General features: G+C 25.1%; 2 protein-coding genes and 3 long non-coding RNA genes across 10 annotated transcripts in view; 3 read left to right on the top strand and 2 right to left on the bottom strand.

Annotated features, from left to right (window-relative positions):
- LOC102671522 (phosphatidylinositol 4-phosphate 3-kinase C2 domain-containing subunit beta) overlaps positions 1–9238 on the top strand; it is a 10594-nt gene extending 1356 nt beyond the window's left edge. For 2 of the 4 annotated variants that reach the window (XM_006610639.2, XM_006610640.2), the window contains exons 2-26: positions 27–280; positions 400–609; positions 738–972; positions 1073–1117; positions 1419–1680; positions 1780–2000; positions 2078–2183; positions 2274–2432; positions 2539–2768; positions 2843–2942; positions 3038–3457; positions 3537–3738; positions 3820–3993; positions 4054–4314; positions 4427–4615; positions 4684–4909; positions 5000–5146; positions 5221–5469; positions 5580–6016; positions 6081–6237; positions 6826–7061; positions 7133–7333; positions 8161–8357; positions 8436–8683; positions 8768–9238. In XM_006610639.2, the coding sequence (XP_006610702.1) occupies positions 27–280; positions 400–609; positions 738–972; positions 1073–1117; positions 1419–1680; positions 1780–2000; positions 2078–2183; positions 2274–2432; positions 2539–2768; positions 2843–2942; positions 3038–3457; positions 3537–3738; positions 3820–3993; positions 4054–4314; positions 4427–4615; positions 4684–4909; positions 5000–5146; positions 5221–5469; positions 5580–6016; positions 6081–6237; positions 6826–7061; positions 7133–7333; positions 8161–8357; positions 8436–8683; positions 8768–8941 (5340 nt within the window). In that variant the 3' untranslated portion in view covers positions 8942–9238. Of the gene's footprint in view, positions 1–26; positions 281–366; positions 610–737; positions 973–1072; positions 1118–1418; positions 1681–1779; positions 2001–2077; positions 2184–2273; positions 2433–2538; positions 2769–2842; positions 2943–3037; positions 3458–3536; positions 3739–3819; positions 3994–4053; positions 4315–4426; positions 4616–4683; positions 4910–4999; positions 5147–5220; positions 5470–5579; positions 6017–6080; positions 6238–6825; positions 7062–7132; positions 7334–8160; positions 8358–8435; positions 8684–8767 lie in introns of those variants that run through there. The other 2 variants (XM_031508009.1, XM_006610641.2) reach the window with 2 other exon arrangements.
- Positions 6957–7600, bottom strand: LOC116184883. The gene is made up of 2 exons (XR_004149538.1): positions 7558–7600; positions 6957–7194 (listed from the first exon to the last, which is right to left on the bottom strand). It is a non-coding gene; the product is annotated as an uncharacterized LOC116184883 (long non-coding RNA).
- Positions 9239–10629: 1391 nt separating the features above from the next.
- LOC102671975 lies at positions 10630–11674 on the top strand. 2 transcript variants are annotated; one of them, XR_421034.2, is made up of 3 exons: positions 10632–10953; positions 11012–11296; positions 11655–11674. It is a non-coding gene; the product is annotated as an uncharacterized LOC102671975 (long non-coding RNA). The 2 variants fall into 2 exon arrangements; XR_004149537.1 differs by lacking the exon at positions 11655–11674 and having other exon boundaries at positions 10630–10953; positions 11012–11172.
- Positions 11675–15548: 3874 nt separating this feature from the next.
- Positions 15549–22257, bottom strand: part of LOC102672140 (homeotic protein caudal-like) — a 10790-nt gene continuing 4081 nt past the window's right edge. For both annotated transcript variants that reach the window (XM_031508010.1, XM_006610643.2), the window contains 2 exons: positions 16711–16856; positions 15549–16099 (listed from right to left, as the gene is read on the bottom strand). In XM_031508010.1, the coding sequence (XP_031363870.1) occupies positions 15827–16099; positions 16711–16856 (419 nt within the window). In that variant the 3' untranslated portion in view covers positions 15549–15826. The remainder of the gene's footprint in view (positions 16100–16710; positions 16857–22257) is intronic.
- The window catches only part of LOC102672051, a 9258-nt gene continuing 4670 nt past the window's right edge, over positions 17670–22257 (top strand). The window contains exon 1 of the long non-coding RNA XR_421035.2: positions 17670–17680. This is a non-coding gene — a long non-coding RNA (uncharacterized LOC102672051). The remainder of the gene's footprint in view (positions 17681–22257) is intronic.

The raw sequence follows: 22257 nt of genomic DNA on the forward strand, positions 1-22257 counted from the left end.
TTAATTAGCTTTTAATTTAATTATAGATGTCACACTATAATAGAAGTACAAATAATCAAAGATCTGCGGTGATTGATTATGAACGTCAGTTTCAAGAAGATTTAGAACGTGCTCAAGCATTAAGTTTAGAAAGTTTGGCATTAGAAAAATTTAAATTACAAAAACAACGATCAGAATTTAATAATATTCAACAACAACATATTGCACAAAGTCATGAACATGGAGGAAATAATTCTGTACATAATAGTTCATCAGACAGAGATAACATGCAATTTGAAAAGTAAATAAAATCTTAATATTGTTATTTTATAATTATCTTGTTTATATTATAGAAATCATATTTATCTTGTTATTTATTTATTCTAGAAGTTAAATTGTTTATAATAAAAAAAATGATAGATTTCAGTGTAGAAGTAGACCAAGGCCTGGTTTCTGTAATACTAATCAATCTAGAAATGCTGTGATATTAGCACCACCACCTGTTCCATCTAGAAGAAATTCAACAACAGCTACAACAAGTCAAGAACATACTGTTGATTTGATTAATTTTACAAGTCCAGTTAAACAAGATAATTTAAATGATTATTGTTCACCTCCATTTCCACCTCCGTAAGAATAAAATTAGTTCTACTAATAAATTACAAGTATTATATATAAATTATTATTATATAAATATAATATTATTATTATATAAATATTTCTTAAAATTATAACTATAAATTATATTTTTATAATAGAAAAACATCTCTGGAACCAAAATGGGAAACTCATTCTTCATTGTTGAAAAAACAGGGAAGAATATCACGTAGCACTAGTTCTGCAGGTTATCATTCCAGAGATTTTCGATATCAATCTCTTTCTCCAGGCCCTAGATCTTCTACTGCACCTTGTACACCAGGAACTCCAAAAATTAGTCCTATCATGTCAAGATCTAGTAATATTAACAGTAATGTACCTGACATAACACCACAAGTAAGTAGTATGATAATATTTTTTTAAATATGATTAATATAGAATGCATTGGTGTATTATTATTTTATTATAGAAATAATTTTATTAATAATTCTTGCAGCCTGCATGGAATCTTAATGATTTTAAATATTATTTTTTTACACAGGTATACATATATATATGCAAGAATTTTAAATTCAGTTTAACCTAATATCCTAATATTCCTAGTACGTATATTTTCTTTCCTAATATCCTTTATAATATCCTAATAATCTGAAATTTTAAAAAAATTTTATATTAATTTATATTAATATTAATTTTAAATTTATTTATAATTTTCTAGCAAAATATAAAATTTATTATTTTTATTTGTATTATTATTATTTATTTTATTTTAAATTTAATTATGAAACTTATTATTTATTAGATATAAAATTAAAAATAAAGTTTCATAATTTGTTTTACAGATACCTCCACTACCTATAAATTACAGATCAAGTATTACTCCATCTATATGTGGTGTTCAAAAATCTACATTTTGTACGGATGATGAACAACTAAATGTATTAAAAGTGATAGAGAAAAAGCCAAATAATAATCTTATAGATTTGAGTTCTTTTGATCAAATAGAAGATAAAACAAATGTTCGAGTTAGTGTATTAGAAGCATTTGATCCATTACTTGTTAAGACTGAAGATCAAAATGATAATGCGCAAGGGCATAAAGATGGTAATATTTTTTTAAAGATATATAATTAAAAATAATTATATAAATATTTGATAATATAACATATAATCTCATAATAATATAATTAATATGTATAAACAGAAATGCAATCACAAGTTACTGGATCGGTATATGACCCATTTGATCCTTTTGATTATATGTATAGCACAAATGAAAGTGTTAATTCAGATCCAGTATATGTTGCTGTTGAAAAATCTGCTAAATCTCCAGCAGTATCTCCAGCTGCACCACCTCCACTACCTCCTAGAAATTCATCAGCTTGGAATACTATTGAAAGAAGAAGAACTTCCTTAGATAGAAGAGTATATACATATTTTCAATAATTAATTTTCTAAATGAATAATTAATAATAAAAATGTTAATAATTTTAATTTTTCAGAAACGACAAACACGTTTATATGAAAATGTAACAGTAAGAAAAACTAGACCATCACTTCGTGATTGCGATCTTAGAGCTTTCTATGAAATGATAAAATCTGTACGAAGTTAGTAAAATATAAAAAATTTAATGTTTTTATAATATTTATAACTTATATTTATATACTTATATTTATATTAACATAAAATATGTTTAGGTGAATTTCCATTTAATAATCCTAGTACAAATATTGGACATATAATCAGTCCAATGATGGAGAACTTATATCCTGAAGGCACAAGTATAAAATTAGTAGTACATCCACAATTAATAGATTTTGACGAAAATATTCCGTCCATTTCGTTCACGTGCGATGGTAAGCTTTTATATACAAAAATTTTATAATATAAAATCATTATAAATTTATAAATATTAAATAAATTTTAATAATTTAATATATAATATACATTTTTTTTTTTCAGTAAACTGTAGTATTGAGCATGTTATTCTTAATGTCGCTTGTTCCTTAGAAGATGAAGGTACAGTAAATATAGAAAAATATTGTTTGAGAGTATGGGGTTTAGCAGAATATTTTGCACCTAGTACAACTTTAGCGCAATATGAATATATACATCAATGTATCAAATTAGAAAAAGATATTGAATTAGCTATTTTAACTAAAGCACAAATAAAACGATCAATAGCACGAACAGTAAGTACATGTTTGAATATAAAAATATTTAATTCAATCACTATTGATATTACATTATTCAGTTTTCTTAAAAGCTGCAAGATGATAATCGTGATCAATGTCTTAAACTAGAAGATATTCTTCCAAATGAACCAGTACAACCTATTTCGTATGATACGCTTCTTATTTTGTTAGGTATGAAATCAAAATATTATTTTTATAGAATTATGTAAAAAAAGTAAATTAAAATAATTATAATAATTAATATTTTTATATATAAAAAATTATAGAAACTGTAGAAAAAGAAATGGAACGTATAGAAACTGCTGCTATACAATTGGCAACTACTAATCATGGATCCAGTCTTTTACCACAATTACAACCCCGTGGTGTTGTTCAAGCAATAAAAGCAGTGTGTGCATTAATGGGAAATATAGAAACATTTGAAATCACAGAAGCTGTTGATAATTTCGTAAACGCATGTTGTCAATTTTTACCTCAAGTTCATACAACAAATATAGAATGCAAAAAACCCGAAATTTTACATGAAGATGGAGATTATTCAGTAGTGACTTTAAGAACAAAATTTCCAGACGTTATTGCATCTCATTGTCGAAAAATTCGCAATGCAATTCAAGATCTTGTAGAAACTTATTGTCATGCATTTAAAGTTGATTTTGAATTAAATAGCAAGGGAGAAATTCCAACAAGTGAGAATATTAAATTTATAAAATTATATTCAAACATAATAAATTACAAAAAGAATTAATTCATATTATATATTTTCAGATATATTAATCTCGTCTGAAGTATTAGATACTATTTTAGTTCGCGTTGGAGCATTGCACAGATTACCGGGATCATGGAAGCATGATGATTATATCATCGCAGCTCAAATATTTCATGGAACAAGGCCTGTTGGAACTCCTGTTTTATCTGAACCTATGGCAGTCAGTTCTAATTTTTATCCGAGAATTTTATTTAATGCATGGTAATGATTTTATTTTAAATTTATTTAAAATTATTTTTTAAATTTATGAATATGTAAGTTATTTTTTCATTCATATAAAAGGCTAGAATTTCGCGGAATAAGCGTATGTCAAGTACCAAGAGAAGCTAGATTAGTACTGGTTTTGTATGGTCGTACATTGCAACCTACTGAACATGAATCTAATTCCTCAGCAGAAAATATCATGCAGAAAGAAGAATTAGGATGGGGAGCAATTCAATTTTTTGATTATGAAGGGTAATTAATCATATTTATAAAAATAAAAAAATATTTGATTATATCTTTTTTCCATTACAGAATTATGAGCCAAGGAAGCTTTTTTTTATCACTTTGGCCAGCAATTGCTGATAAAAGATTAGGTCCTGCTCCAGCACCTGGAATTCATCCTCATGGAGATACTCATGCTATTATTGGTGTGGAATTACCTGATTATGGAGGAAGAGTATTATTCCCGACAGAATTACGTGATTATGATGTAGAATCTCTTGATTTTAATTCATTGGATCAGAATACACAAGAATTATTAATAGATATCACACAACAAACTACATTTTCAAAGTAAGTTTTTAAATTTTTGATTATAAATATTTATTTTTAAATTATAAATATTGATAACAAAGATTATTAATATATATATATATTTATTTTTTCTTCTTTATTAATTAAATAGACCACTTATTGAAGAAAGAGAAATTTTATGGGAAAAACGACATTATTTACACGATAAACCTGAAGCTTTACCTAAAGTACTTTTAGCTGCTCATAGTTGGGATTGGGCATGTTTACCTGATCTTCATGCATCTCTTAGAATTTGGAATCCTTTGCCTCCTGTTCAAGCTTTACAATTATTATTACCTTGGTAATTTGATATTCTAAATATGAATAGAAAATCATTAATAATTATAATTAATCAAAGATATTTTATAGTTTTCCAGATATGAAAGTTAGAGAAATGGCAGTTGGATGGATTCGAGAATTAAGTAATGACGAACTTGTAGATTATTTACCACAATTATTACAAGCATTAAAACATGAAACATATGAAACATCTCCACTTACAAAGTTTTTATTAGAACGAGCCTTACTCTCTCCACGTGTAGCCCATCATATTTATTGGTTATTAACCCAAGCATTGCCAGGACAAAGTCCTCAAGTATGTAATTCAAATTGAAATGATTTTTTAATTTCTATTAATTTAAAAAATTAAATAAATATTTATATTTTAACACATATTTATTTTTAGAATTCTGCTGAAACTACACCAGAAGATGATAAAAATATTAGTTCAGCACGTTATCATAGAAGATTGCAATTAATGCTACGAGCATTACTGGCCGTTATAGGAGATGCATTAAGAAATAGTTTTCTTACACAACAATTACTTGTTAAAGTAAAGTTTTTTAATATTTATTTATATTTTTTTATAAAATTGTAAATTAATACATTCACATTACATTATTACAGAACTTACATGAAGTAGCAGAAAATATTAAGCAGACAAAAGAATCATTACGTTTGGATACTCTTAAAATTGGTTTACAAAATATACATTGTCAATTAATGGAAGATGATGGTACTTGTTTACCATTATCTCCTAGTAAACAAGTATTTGGTATAAATGTACAAAGTTGTTCGTATTTTCCATCACTTACTCTTCCTTTGAAAATTAATTTCATTAGTTGTGATGATGTAATTTGTTCAGCGATTTTTAAAGTAAGTTTAATAAACATTTGCAATAGTTCATCATAATTTTGTTTTATGTAGAATTTCATAATTATCTAAATTATTAATGATTAATTTTACATCAAACTAATATATTTAAGGTTGGAGATGATTTACAGCAAGATATGTTAACTCTTCAAATGGTTCGTATTATGGATAAACTCTGGTTAAAAGAAGGTCTTGATCTCAAAATGGTAACATTTGCATGTGTACCTACTGGTCATAAACGTGGAATGATAGAAATGGTTACAAATGCAGAAACGTTAAGAAAAATACAGGTTGAATTTGGCTTAACTGGATCATTTAAAGATCGTCCGATTGCTGAATGGTTGGCAAAACATAATCCTTCAGAATTGGAATACGAACGAGCAGTTGAGAATTTCACAGCATCTTGTGCGGGTTATAGCGTTGCTACTTATATTTTAGGAATTTGTGATAGACATAATGACAATATTATGTTAAAAACATCAGGTCATTTATTTCATATTGATTTTGGAAAATTTTTGGGTGATGCACAAATGTTTGGAAATTTTAAAAGGTATATATATTTGTATTCAATATTTGTAAAACTAAACTTTAATATTTTTCATATTTTTAATTAGGGATAGAACGCCATTCGTATTAACATCTGACATGGCTTATGTTATAAATGGTGGAGATAAACCATCAGCTAAATTTCATCATTTCGTGGATTTATGTTGTCAAGCATTTAATGTAGTACGAAAACATGGAAATTTACTTCTCCATCTTTTTGGATTGGTATTTATTTTTGTATTAAATTATTTATATTGAAAGTTTTATATTATTATAGTATAAAAATTTTTATTGTAATATTATTGAACGATAATTCATTCATTTATTATAAAAAATGATTTACTTTATTTTGTAAAATAATTATGTTTAAAAAAACAAAAAAAAATTTTCAATTTAATATTTATATAATTTAAATCTAATTTGTCTTATGAGAATAACAAAACCATAACGGAAGAACTTATCTAAGTCTTTTATCAGAAAGCGGTTCGCGTATCACATTAAATTATATATAATGCGTAGTTAATTAGCATTTATCGTTAATGAATCGTCCTGTAATACCAAATAATGCAGCAGTCTGAATTAATTAAAAGTAAAGCAAACAAGTGAAAACTAATAGATTAATAATAAATAGTTGTTAATTTAATACAATTTTAAGAATTAATATTGACAAAGATGGATGGTTTATTGTCTCAAAAAAATATATATAATATGACTGATTTATATAAATTGCGTATTATACAACAAAAGCTTAGTGACATTGAAATTAAAGAATTAGTAAATAAATCTAAAATGAATAATTACACAAATTCACAGATGACTTCATCTGGTATTTCTGGTGTGACTGTGGATGCAGTTAGTTATGTACAAAAAGCTCTTCTTCCAGAGCAAACAAATCCTGAAGCAGCTGCAACATTTGCTCGAATGATAGAAAGTTCACTCAAAAGTTGGTTTACACAATTTAATTTCTTTCTACATAATTTAGCACAACTTAGATTTTCGAGTGATCATAATGATGGAGCATTATTATCTTTTATACCTCGTACATATACGTAAGTTTAGTAATTTGCTTCTTATAATTATATAAAATTTAAAATTATTTATACATACGTGTTTATTATAGAATGCAACAAGAAGGACAGTTAACAAGCGTTCAAGTACATGGATATCAAAAACGATATGATCCTGAAAAATATTATATGTATATCTTGCGTATAGAACGAAAGGGTCATGCAGATCCTACTTATTTATTTCGATCATATAAAGAATTTTGTGAATTTTATCAAAAATTATGTATACATTTTCCTCTTGCAAAACTTGCTAGGTAAGTACAAAATTATATATTATTATTTTATTTTTAACAATGTAAGATTTTTTATTCTAATAATTTAATTTTGTATCTTTTAATTTTTTTGTAATTTTTTATAATAATAATATATATATTATACTAATATATATATTATAAAAATATATTATAAATGATTTTTTTATATCTATTTTTTATATCTATTGAATAAAATATAAATATAATATCATTTAATAATTTACCTTATTTTTGTATTATTAAGATGAAGATTTATTTTGTTTGATATCAACATTAACAGATTTCTTAAAATTATTATTTATATTTTTTTGCATAGCAGAATCAGTTTGTGATATTTTTCGATAAAATTCAACCATAATTGATCTCTTAGATAAATTTTTTTGTACTGATATTTGAGCACGAAATGGTTTGATACCCATTTTTAATTATTTCAAATTTCCTTTAAAAATCGATATAATTAAATCTCATTTGATAATAAATTAATTAATTTAATAATAAAATACATACCTATTTTATTTTTATTTAAATACTTTAAATCAATGCAATAACTGTAAATATGAAATAACAATATGTTTTATTATTATTTTTGTTTGATTGATATTTTATATTATGATATTAAGAATTGTGATATATTATCTTGTTTCATACTATCTAATCAGATCAAAATTTATGATATATAAAACAATCTTTTTTTAAAGCTAAATTTAAATTTAGATTAATAATAAATTAAATTGTATTTCTCTTTTCAATATTTTAAAAAATAATTGCAAATTTTATTTAATTTATTTATAAAATAATGATATAAGTGATAATTTATTTTAATGTAGCTTACCAAGCGGTATTAGCGTCGGAAGATCTAACATAAAACAAGTTGCTGATAAAAGACGAGCAGATATTGAAAAATTTCTTGTAAGTTTATTCAAAATGGCACCAGAAATTTCTCAGAGTGATTTAGTATATACTTTCTTTCATCCATTGTTAAGAGATCAACAAAATGCTGATATTCATTTAAGCAAAGTAAAAGGTATACAAAATATTGATAAAGAAATTCTATAAAATTTATCATAATTTTTTAAATGTTATTTTTTCCCTTTTTAATTAGTTGGTAATTGGTGGGCTGAAAAGCGAGTAAGAGATAACGTACAAAGTGGACAAATTAAAATGTCTCTTCATTATACACGTGGAACATTTTATGTGATGGTTTATCATGCTAGAGGCTTGCCTAAAGTAGCTAATTGTCAGGAACCAAATACATATGTTAAAGTTTATCTTAAACCAGATCCTACTAAAAAGACAAAACGAAAAACAAAGGTTGTAAAGAAAAATTGTCATCCCTCATTTATGGAAATGGTATGATGGAAATGAATTTAAATAAATGAATCACTCAAATTTTTTAAATTTAATATATAAATAAAATATATTTATTTATTACAGCTAGAATATAGAATGGCTTTGGATGTTATTAAAGAAAGAACTCTGGAAGCTACAATATGGAATCACGATACTTTACAAGAAAACGAATTTCTTGGAGGAATACGTTTACCGCTTAGACGTTTTGATTTAACAATTGAAACAATTGAATGGTTTTCACTTGGAAGTATTCGATGAATGAATTGTCAATTGAAATTTAAGAAAAGATTTATTAATGTTTATAAATATTTGCTTTAATAATACGCACAATATTAACTATAAAATTTTTTTGAATTAAAATGCACAACTATAATAGTGCAATAAGAAAAATAGAATGATCGACACGTGCTTTTAATATTTAGTGAAAATGCTTCTTAAAAAGTTATAACATTGTACAATCTATTATATAAAATTACATTCAACTAATGTATACATAAACAAGAGAGGCATATTTCATAAAATTATTCTCTTTGCAAGAATTGCCAAAGTATAAAATAAATATCTCGTGTTTAACGAATCACAATAATTCGATTAATTCGATTAATATAAATGTTTTAATAAAAACTGTAAAAAATTTTAAGTTTACAGTGCTAAATCTATTAAGGATTTTATAAAAGATATTTCTACTATTTCTTCCGAAAGATAATCTCTAATATGTATGATATTAATAAATGTTAAAACTTTGCTATTCTATTCTATTATAGCAAAATAAATATAAGATTTCTTAAATATTTATATAAACAATATAGATCTTTATAAGTGCATAATAGAAATTTTATTCATAAGTTATTTGCCTATAATTATCTAAAATAAAAAGAAAACTTTTTTACTTTCATATAAAAATTTAAAATTATATATAAGAATAATCAAAATATGATTTTATCTATTAAAATAGGAAAATCTATATAAGAAAATTGCATATGTCAATATTTAATAGGAATTTTTTTATTGCATGAAAAAGGAGAATGAAATTATGTAAATATGCTTTAAAATTTACAAATGTTTTTTATAATTATTTTATATACTGTAATATTTCATAGCGTTTTTCTTGATAAATAATATAAAGTATTATATTTCAGATATATGTTAATATATCAACAGGTAATTACTAAATTAAATTCTAACTTTATAAATAATGGCTTTTTTTTTCAATTCTTTTTTTCATTTTTAAAAAATTTTATTATTTGACATGTATTGCAAGAAATAGACTTTTATTATCATGATTTTATTATCTTATAAAACAAATGATATTGCAAAATATGAAACAATATACTTAATTTAGTCTCCTGTTGTTAGTATATTAATATAATTACCTTTAACTTTAATTTTTATTATAAATGTATTTACAATTTAGTGAAATAATTTAATGGTACAAGTTGCATTATTTACAATTGCATAACTTTTTTATTATAATTCTAAAAAAGGAATTGCGCTAATAAATGCTCAAGCTTATTGCTTTTGCATTACAAATGCTTTTGCATGTGCTTTCTACACTCTTTATATTGTGATATAAAATCATGTAAATTTTAATAACTTATTTATATTTTGGATTTATTTGTGATTTTTCTTTAATGAATTATTTGACATAAATATAGAAAAAAATAATTTAAATATATTTTGATTTATTAGATTTTAATAATTCCTTTTTTGTTAATATTTTTCAATAGAGTTCTTAAACTCTATATTGAAACAAAAAAAATATATATATATATATATATATATATATATATATATATAGTAAATATTGATAATTTAAATCTTGTTTTATTTCTTTCTAAATGTGTATAATTAAAAAAATAATAATTCAAAATATGTATAAATAGTGACAATAAATAAGAACATAATAATGTATTATTAAATAATTACTTATCTAATTACTTCACGATTGATTCGATTTAAAAAAAATACACGAACAAATTCAATTTAATATGAAATACATATGGAACTTTACCGATGAAAGAAATAACATTTTTGCTATGCCAATAAAAGGAATTCTATACCTGAGTCGGTAGCACGTAAAGTAAGGGCGCACATTACTGTAAAAGGATTTCAGATACATACGTAGAGAAAACGTTTTATTACAGTTTTCATCCGCAGATTAGCCCCTTTGGAACCATCGATACTCAATTCAGAACTTTATTGCCCTCCATAAAAGTATCTATTTGGTGTTTTCGGCTGGACCGACTGGACCAAGCAATTCGAACAAAAAGGTATCCTCCGTGCATCCCTCAGAATTTCTCAGTATACGTGAAACGTTGTATGTTTCAGGGTCCAATTACGTACGGATTGCCGACCAGCATCGTACGCACACACAATTCCAAAGACGTTGCGCATCCCTTTCTTTTCCTTTTTATCTTGATTTCTATCGTTCATCGTGAAACATGCCTAAATATAATATACACTACTCTTAAGGTTATATTTGTATGTGTCCATGAAAAAGCATTTTTTGACTTCGTTGTGAACTTTATCCTTGAATACGTTGAGATTTTTAGTTTATACCATTTCAGACGATTTTCAGTTCTATGTCGTAAATCATAGCTAGTAGGAAAAAAGGTTGGAAATCAAATTTTTATTGTTCAGACTAGATATTTATATTATCAATTGAAAATTTGAAATCATTACCTTTTCCTATTTATATTGAATCTTTTTCATTATTATTAATGTATAATTAATATTACAGACATTAATTTTTTTATTTAATTTGATAGATTTTTGATAATAGAATTTTATATGATGAAATTTAATTTTAATCTTAATTTAAATATTTTTTAAATAAATTTATATTTGAATTTTATAAAATTGGTTATTGATTTAAAACTATTGGCCAGTAATATCATATTATACTTAATATATATATTATATATTTTAAAATTATACTAATTTAATTAATCATATTCGTTTCTATTTTCAGGTTATATATCGCGATTATCAGTAAAATTTTTATATTTTATAGCATATCATATTTGAAAAGAATAGAAAAAATATTTTTTACTAAAAAAAAAAAAAGATATTAATGAATTTGAAATTGATGAAATTAAATGTATATTAAATATATAATATAATTGTGTCAATTTTTTAATAATATAGAAATGTAATATAATGCAATAAACGTTTTTATATATTTGTAAGAAGTCAAAAAGTGATCAAAAAGTATCTAATAGCGAATAGTGAAAGTTCTTAATATAAATTGGAATAATTTTAATATAATTCATTACGATCATAAATATAATTGTAAAAATACGCGGGAATATCAGTACAAGGTTTGTACGACCATTTTTGATAATTTAAACATTATATCCTTTTCATTATTTTCTAAACAAATTACGCAATTACATAATTTTTATTTTTTTCATTCTTGATATTTTAATTTTGTTGAACTTATTTCTTAAGTTTTTTTTTCTTTTTTTAATTTTTTTTATTTTGTTTATTTTCAATTATTATTTTGTTATTTTTATTATATTCTTATTTTTGTTTATTTTTTTCTAGCATCTGATATCAGGAATAATATTTATAATGTTTTTATAAATGTTTACAATAAAATTATGGATGATTATATGTTTAATACTTCTTCATTTATTTTTTTAGGAAAATATTCGAAATATTTCCATTTGTGATGTTTCTTATTAACCTCGAATTAAATATTAAAAATTTCGATGAATTTTTATGAATTTAAAAATTATGAATGAAACTTTAAAAATATGATGACGATTGAATATAATAGAAATAGAGACACACAAGATTATACGATAATAGAGGATAATGTTTTGTCCGAAATCAAGGATCTATTAGAATTTTTTTTATGAAAAATATTCGTATACAATGTTCGTAACGATATAAAATAGAAAAGTAATTAGAAAAAATACTTATCAAAAAATATAATAACGCAACTCATAGATCACTTTTTTGATCATGAAAATATATATAATAATCTAAATTATACAAATTTTTCTATAAGCGCAATAATTAATCAATTTTTTTAGCTAAGTATGTATGACTGAAATATGAAAAAGTATCTAATAAATATGAAAAATGTTATTTTATCTATTTGACAAGTTTTACAAGTAAAGATTTGGTAGCATTTCAATTATCAAAAATGGTTAATATCTGGTATTAGATGCCTATCCCATATATTGCCTAGCATTAATGGAACTTCTATACCGTTACATTCTAACATTATCATCTGACAAAAATGAAATTTTATAGAAAGATAAAAAAAGATTATTTCAACTTGGCTTTTTAAATTATTTCGAATTTATTAGAAATTTATAAAGTTAATTTAATTTCAGTTAATTTGATCAAGTATGAAACAATTTAAATTTCTTTATTAATGATATATGAAATCAGAATAAAAGTATCGACACTATAAACAGAATAGAAAAAAATTATAGGAAAGAAATCTAATAGAATAAAAAGAAATAAAAAAAAAAAACTAAAAAAAAGAAATAAGAAAAAGAAAACAATAGATATTTATAGAAAGAGCGAAAAAAAAAATAGAACAAAAAATTGAGAAGATCAAGAACAGAGGAGAGGAAACTATGTAGAGAGAACTCGGTTGCGTGTAAACAGCGGAAGTTACTTTCAGGGGATAAAGAGAGACTGGGGTCGGACATCGATCTGGTAGTTAAGTTCAGGGCTCTCAAGGGACTCGTTGCTACCTTCGCAGCTTCGTCTCCTCCTCTTGCTTTATTTGCACCACTCTTTGTGTGTATTCTGCAGATACATGTTGCCATCGGTATCGTTTCCTTGCCATTCACATAAACCGCATTACACGTTTTTACATTCGTATTTATGTACGATTTAACGAGAGCCATTTGAACGGCCATCGCGTTGCTTGAGATGAAGCGAAAAATTTTCCATCTCGGAGAAATCGCAAACAAATCGAAAGATCGTAAATGTTATTATTACTATTTTGCGTAACTATTCTATAGATTTAATCGTATTTCATGATCGTATCTCGATAAATTTTAATAGAATTTTAATAGTTATTGTTTGTCGATTTTTAGTAATTAAGAATATTGTTATAAATTATGGCATCATAAACTTATTTACTATTCTATAGATTTAATCATTAATCATATTTCACACTTGAATCTTGACAAATTTTGATTAATAGTTCGATATTATCGATAATTTTCAATAATTGAAAATATTGTGTACAATTTTATTGAAATTGATAAAATTTGTTAATATGATAAATTATATTTAATAATGTTTTTATAAAATAGGGACATTATTTTATACTTAAATTTTTATTTATAGTAATTTTTAATAATAATTTTAATATTTTAATAATAATTTTAACAAATCAAATTATATTACAATTCAAATTTTTAAATTATATTTGTGTTATTATAGGATAATAAATTCATATAGGATAATAAAGAGCTAAAGGATTATTATTAAATATAATGCTATCTATTTTGATCACATATCAGAATAATGCTAAATTTAATGATTATGTAACATTTACATTATTATATTATTAATTTGTTATATAATAATAATTTACAAATTTTAATATTTATATATATGTATATATATACATGTATATATATATATACAATATATCCAATCATACAAATTCACATGCACATTTTCATTCAACATTTTCATTCATATTCTTTTATATCTTCATCATAATAACATTATAATTGCAGTCTGCATATGTATAATACTTAATTAATAACTACGCTTTCAAGGCACGCATAAAACATCAGCAATTTTTTTTTATTTTTTTCCGTCTTATTAACAATAGCGTCATCGTTCATTTCTTTTATTGTCGTGATTAAAATTCGAAATTTTTCATGATTGAAGTTGTAGCAATATATATACACATATTAAAACATATTAGCATGGAACAAAAAAAGAAATAATAAGAAAAATAAGTTTAAATGAGAATTTTGAGAATCATAATAAAATATAATCATAATAAAAGTCGATGATTAAAATTAATAAGTCTGATTAAAATTAATAAAAAAGAAAATTACATAAAAACGATACGTTCTATTTTTCGTGTCCTTTTTTGAGGCATATATTTATACAAAATGTTAACATATTCTTCAAGGATATCTTGAAGAAATGATTTTAGAAATCAAAAAACAAACACAAAAATCGATGTATAAAATGAAACTTTTAGAAACAATTTAAATTCGCATTAAATAATATGAAATAAAGTAATATAACTTTATTTCTATTATATTATTGCCTAATTGTTTCTATCATTAGTGAATTTAAATTTCTTAAATAAATAAATAAATATCAACATTTTCTATATCAATTTTTACATTTGTTTTGTTTCTTTCTAAAATCAATTTTTTAGAAAGATCCTACGAATATATTAATAGTTTATATAAATGGAATATTATAAATATTTATTTATATAAAAGTAATTTCACATTTTTCTCTCATGTGATTTCAATGACTGTATTTAAAAAATAATATATTGCATTTTTCGATAAGAAAGTATTATGATTTGCTATAAATTTCTTTTACTAATTTTTTAACAAAATTTGCTAAACTTAATATATAATTGCACAACTTTCTTTTAATTTCCTATAAATAGATAGACGTAAAAATTGATAATATTGCAACCAGATAATACAATAAAATTACCCATCGTAAATTATAAAAATATAATTATATTTTTATAATTTATAATGAATAATTTTATAATCGAATCCTTTGAAATAATTATCATAATATACATTATATTGTTTAAGAAATAATTACATATGTACATTTCGATGTTTACATCTTTAACATATAGCTACAAATTTCTTTTTATATAACACATTCAAGTTTAATGGAGCCTTGAATTAATCTTATTTAAACTTAAACTATCGATAATCAAGTAATAAATTATTTAATTATAAACTAAAAAAAGGATATAATTAATTAATAGGAATAATTATAGAAAGCGATTTTCACGAGTCCTCAAATTATCGTGAGATCATATATCACAATATATATCTATTTCTACTTTTCTTTTTCTTATTCTATCAATATCATTTTTTCTGTATTGCATATGACGGAAAAAAATGCTTATGGTCAGTCATGATTGGACCAAGTTACTGAATATTCAGGTCATAGATTGTTTGGCATAGATTGCGTCTGTGTGGCCTGCAGCGTAGGGGGTGCGTGGTTTAAACTAAACATCTGTGAACTATGACCCAGAGACGATGAGTTACCGTTGTGCATCAATCCACCCAGCATTCCTCCAAGTGACAGACTCGCCATTGCACCGCTCGCGCTTGTAACACTTTCTGCTGCCTTCAACTCTCTTTCTCTCTCCATCTCTTCCCGTTTCTTCATCTGTTTGCGTTCTTTTGCCCGACGATTTTGAAACCAGATCTTTACCTATAACATCAACAAAACATTCTCTTTATAAATAAAAATAATCAAAAATAATGGAATATGAAAAGTATGATATAAGTATAAAATTTTAGATTTATTACAGCTTAGTATTATAATTGTGAATCAAATGAATTTTGCACGAAAAGAATTTTTTAGAAATTTTAATTTTAGATGCTTTAATAGTAAAAGAAGAAAAAATTTTCAAATAATTTGATAAATAAAATAATTTATTAATTACTTTGATAAACCCGGTTCCTAAAAATTGAGAATGGAATTTTCATGAAATATTTTAGATATTATAGTTAATATATTATAGTTAATAAATATCTAATTTTTAATAATTATAAATCAAATAATTATAAAAAAAAATATAACAAAGAAAAATATTAGATATTTTAAGAATAAAAGTAAAATTTTCACGATTAATTTAAGGAATTATAAATATCTAAAGTGAATTATCAATTACTTTTAACATTATTCGATTTTATTAATGTATATTGCTTAAAATCTCTTTTTATTTATTATGCGATTATATTTCGTATTAATAGGCACATAGACACATTAATAGGTTTTGTAGATTAATATTAATAGATATATGTTTTCGATGTACTTACTTGTCGTTCAGAGAGTGAAAGACTGAGTGCAAGCTCGGCTTTACGACGGATTGTGATATAACGACTATAATGAAATTCCTTCTCAAGCTCCAGTCTCTGATGATCTGTGTAGACCACTCTATATTTATCTTTTGTTCTGGTTTTTCCTGCAAAAAAAAAATAAAAGAAAATAGAAAACGAAGATAACAACTGACGTTATTACACATTTAATATCTGCTTCCCTAATTCTCTTGTCAATAACGTGTTTAACAGAGATAACGCTTTTGACGATCGTACTCGTAGACACATCTCGAACAAAGAGGAATTAATAAAGTAAGTAAAACGAGATTTAAAAAATGTTCAATACATGCAACAACGTATAAATCCATACGAACGATAAATCATGACAAAAAAATAAATAGATACTAATCATTATGTAAATAAATATCTATAATATCTATTAAAATATTATTCAATTAAAGAAACTGAAATATATATGATTACTCTAATATTAATTATTAATAACTTATCTATATTAATTGAAAATTGCTAGAAAGAAAGAGAAAGAAGATTTCTTTTGCTAAAAGAAAAAGAAATTTCTCTTTAGTAGAAGTTTTCACGGGGAGAAAGGTGAAGAAAATAGCATGGAATATTTTTTCGCGGATTACGAACTTCGAATGAGGAAAATAGCAAAAGAGGAGCTGACAAGTTGATGTCGATGATAGTGTGAATTCAACGTGACATTCGAAATGATTGCAATAACAGTATGAAATACAAAATGAGAAAAGGATTAAACGTAGTGAAAGAGAATAAGAGAAAGAGGCCATGGTTGGGAATGGGACGGAACGGGAGAAAGGAAAACGATTAGATAAGACCAGGTCGGCAAGATCAAAGGCGTGCACGTTAATCCACCACTCCTCGATAACAGTGCTCGAGGCCTTCGAGACATCACGAATAAGCTTCGACCTTAGACTTTTTCGATGGTATATAAGTTGAATTCAGCATGGCTGGCACAAAATCATCGAGATTACAGAAAATTTGTGCCAAAGAGAAATCGATTCCAATTAAAAAGGCGTCCTTGATGAATATGACAACTTTGTGTTTCGAATTTTTCTTTTTTATTTCTGTTTTATCATTAAGCTGTATTAAAGTAGGTATTTAATAGATATTTGACTATTGCAAGCGAATGAGATTCAGAAGAATTTTTTATTTATCGTGTCTGTTCAAATATATTATAATACATCAAATTTCGAATCTTGTCCAGATTATAATTATAGAACATTGAATATTGAACATTTTCAATTTTTCGTGTTGGTGATTATGTTAACACGAAATAACATTAAACGAAATAAATTATTACAAATATAAAATAAATTATTCTATCCATATCGAATATGGATAAAATTTAATGAAATATTTTGCAAAATTACGAATATAATTACGAGTTCTGTGAATATTTTATTTTTTCAACAAGAAATTTCATACAATTTAAACATAAGAAATATATATCATTCTTCAAAATAATATCATCGAGAATTCATTCATGATATATTCGAATATCATTTCATTTTCAACATTGTTCAAAATCACAAATATTTGCCATATTAAACACGATCGTTGCTGAAAACCAATGTATATAAACAAATGTAAAACATCATTAAATCTTATCGACAGACGTTTTATCTTGCAAGATTGTCATCAGAAACAAAAAAAAAAATTCCAAATTCTATGCAATACATCTTAATTATGATAAATTTTCCTACGCACAATGTAAGTAAGTACTTCTACATACTATAAGTAAAATTTCTTGAAAAATTTCATTCAATAAATCGTGAAAACGTAACGTTCTTGGTCATTTAAATATTATAAGAAACATACGAAACTAAATAAATGGATAAAAGATAATATTAGAAAATAAAGAAGGTAATAAACGAGAAGATCTGCAAAATGTAGGAATTAATCTGTGTCGAATCATAAACCGATTTCTTTCGTGGCACTCCGATTTTTAACTGTTCAAGTTGTACCACTTGAACTTTTATATATCCGAAAAAGTCTATCGGAATCCCAACGGAGAATGTTGTTTGAAGGGGAGAATAGTCGGTTTTTCGATATAAGAAACGCGTAGTTGTGTGAGTCGGCAAGGATTACCGTCGGTCTTTTTCATCTTTCTGATATCGAAACTCGCACCTACGATTATCCGACTCTGGTTCCTTGTCAACACTCGATCTACTAGTACTTTGAATAGCGTAATTGTTACACCAGGTCAGTCAAGATAATATATATAAGAGAAAAATATTTTCTTTAAATTTTACATTCCAAATGATATTCATAATTATTTAATTATTTCTCGAACAGTTATTAATTTACAAAAATTATGTAACTCGTATATTAACAAGAATTCTTCTAATGTTCGATAAGAAAAAAACAACGTAACACTCATGAATGTAAATGTCAGCACAGTGTATGTACTACAAATGGAAGAATTTAAGCATTACATAGAAATATATCGTACGATATTTGTTCAGAGATTACAAAGAAACTTCTTTCGAAACGCCTGCTTTAAGCATCAAATGTATTTCATCGTTAAAAGTCAACATACTCGTAAAAGAATCCAACGCGAGATCAACCCTAATTTTTACATGGAAAATCTTTCATAACATATTGAATTGGTCTATTGGAATAGATATATCAATTTTTTTTTATCTGTGCAACAATTTCAAATAAATATCTCAAAAAATATCAAAAACGCAATGTATTATATTATATTGAATACATAACTTTTACATTTTTACATTTACGTAAATTTTAAATGATTAAACTTACTAGACACTTGACTATTTCTGCGCATATAAAATCATTATTAGACAGCACGGTCCTTGAACTTTAATTAACCAAATCCGTACCATGATTTCGTTCTTCGATATTTTGATAGAACAAGAGGGATGAATATTTTGCGTACGATACGGTAGAAAAGTGAGACAGAGAAGAAGCGAGTGAGGGAGCAAAGAAACAGGACTCTTGGGGCTCGTTGCCACCCCATTATAGCATTTGCTCTTCCATTTCGCATGGCGAAATGGTGAAAGCGCGTGCCCCGTTTTTCCTGCCACTCTCCACTGATGTTCTCGACTACTCTCTGTCACCCTCTTAACCGCGATCCCCATACTCCTCCGCTTTAACCGATGCTTCTGGATCCGCTCGGGTACCATTCGTCAGTGGCATTACCTCTATTGTACCGTGTAACATTTGTATATTGCATATCAAATATCGGTAGCAGGATACTGCTTTCTTGATTAAACTTGTTACTTGTATGAGATTTTTTTCTATTAATTTTAGGTGATAATAATAATAATAGTTAGGTGAAGGAAATATTTTCTATTCTACTATGAAAGAAAGCAGTATTTATTCAAAAAATAATCGAATGATAAATTTTAACTGCTTCGATTATTAAGCAATAATCAATAATTATTAGCAATTAATTTTTCAATAAAATATTATATTTTATTGTTATTTATTGCAGGTAATATCTTCTTCCATTGATTGGATAGTACAAGTTATAATTGCAAAAATAAAGATGACTTTAGATAAAAAAATTACTTGACACACAAAATTACTTTTCTCTTTTTCACCAATGAAGATCAAAATCAAAGAGTAAAACGCAATACACACAGTTTTCTGAATCGTAGAAATCGTTATCTGTAATTAAACGAAGTATGAGATATTTATCTTCGATAGCAGCACTTACGCGTGTCACAGCGATAGCATAAACACTAACGTTTACAAAAATCTGATTCGACTGATCCTATGAATTTAATTGAATTGCAATCTCGAGTGGTTCACAGGTATATTTCGTAGTATGTAATACAATGATCGTCCCAACATTACAACGTTTAAAAGTACCAAGATGCAAATTGTAAATTGAAATATAAAGATGAGTAATAAATAACGACAGCAAATCCGGAAACAATTTATGTTTTTGTTTCCTAAAAGAGGTACAAGAAACAATATAGAGGATTAAAATGTCATTGATCCTCTGGTCACTCTAAGTGTCGAGAAAAATCCCTACTTTGACCCTCATCTTATTATGATATTACCGTGCAAAGAAGTTTACCAGTCGGTTCTTAAGTTGTGGCCAAATAACAAAGGGTCAGGTAAGATACCGTTTACTAAATAAAGATATTTTTCTCTTAAAAGGATTTAAGATTAAGATGAATGGTAAATCTCCCGTCAACTTCAACTAGTGACTAATTTAATTAATCTTTATTGTTGGCAAAACAAATCATTCGAAAATATTTTACGATATAATTATAATATTGATGTTGAATAAATTTGATAATTTCTTCTTCTTCTTTGTGTGATAAAATTAGTCTCAATGCGGTTAAAACTAGTCTAATAAAATTTTTAAGTAAATGATTAAGTTTTTCAAATACGTTTATTATATGATGTTAAATTTTTAAGATTTATATGATCTGCTTTAAAAGAAGAGTAGATTATAGAATAAAATTGTAAATTCTATGTTAAACTATTAAAAAATTAGAGCTACTTAAATATTTTATATTTCTAATAAAATGATCATATAATTTTGTACGAATATTCGTACATCGTAACTATTATCTTATTATCTTTTAAAGTGATAACTAAATCAAATTTCTTTTCATCCTTATGTAAAGATTATTACTATTAAAAATATTATTATCCGATCGTTCACCAATCTTCTCACGATGCAACTAAAATGGCTTCAGTAATAAAGTCCGGAGAAATCGCGAATATACCTATTTCTATCGAAGAATCGAGCAAACGCGGTCGTTTCGAAGGACTAATAATTACGAGGAAAAATCGCACATCGACAGGAATATGCGAATACTCGCCACGAAATTGTAATACGTATTCTGAATGCGAGAGTCGTCTTTATACGAGCAACGGCTGCCTGCAATATAACCATAAAATGCAGATAATAGCCGCTAGAAGGTATTGAAGGGTCGCACGGTTGTGAAACCGTAGAAAAAAGAAAAAACAGGATGAAATTGAGCAGCAAGAAGAAAACAGGATAGAGCTTTGATGCTCGTCGTTCTGACGTCTTCACGATTATTCCGTATACATGCTACTACTAACTGTATTGTCTGTATTTGAATTGTTGTCAGTTGAAAATAAGGACCTTTTGTGTTTATATTTTCGTAGACAATTTGAATACGACGGTTTAAAATTAATAGTTTTATGTTTATATACGAGAAAAAGTCAGTGGATATGAAACGTTGAAAATAAACTAGAATAGATGTTGAGGATTTTTTTTCAACAATTTTTTTGAAACTGATTATTGATAATTCAAATTAATTAAAGATTCAATACAAAATTAATTAAGAAATTAAAAATTATTTCAATCGTAACATCATTTCTATCTCGTTAACATCATGCAATTACATTTAACAATATATATATATACAAAAAGTAATTGAAAAAATTTGAAAAATGTTTGAAATATATTTAGAAATATATAGAAATATATTTAGAGAAACATTCAAATATATATATCTATATATATATATATATAAATAATTATATAAATAATCAATA

Source organism: Apis dorsata, unplaced genomic scaffold (genome assembly GCF_000469605.1).
Source record: "Apis dorsata unplaced genomic scaffold, Apis dorsata 1.3 scaffold_74, whole genome shotgun sequence".
In the NCBI taxonomy this organism is placed as follows: Eukaryota; Metazoa; Arthropoda; class Insecta; order Hymenoptera; family Apidae; genus Apis; species Apis dorsata.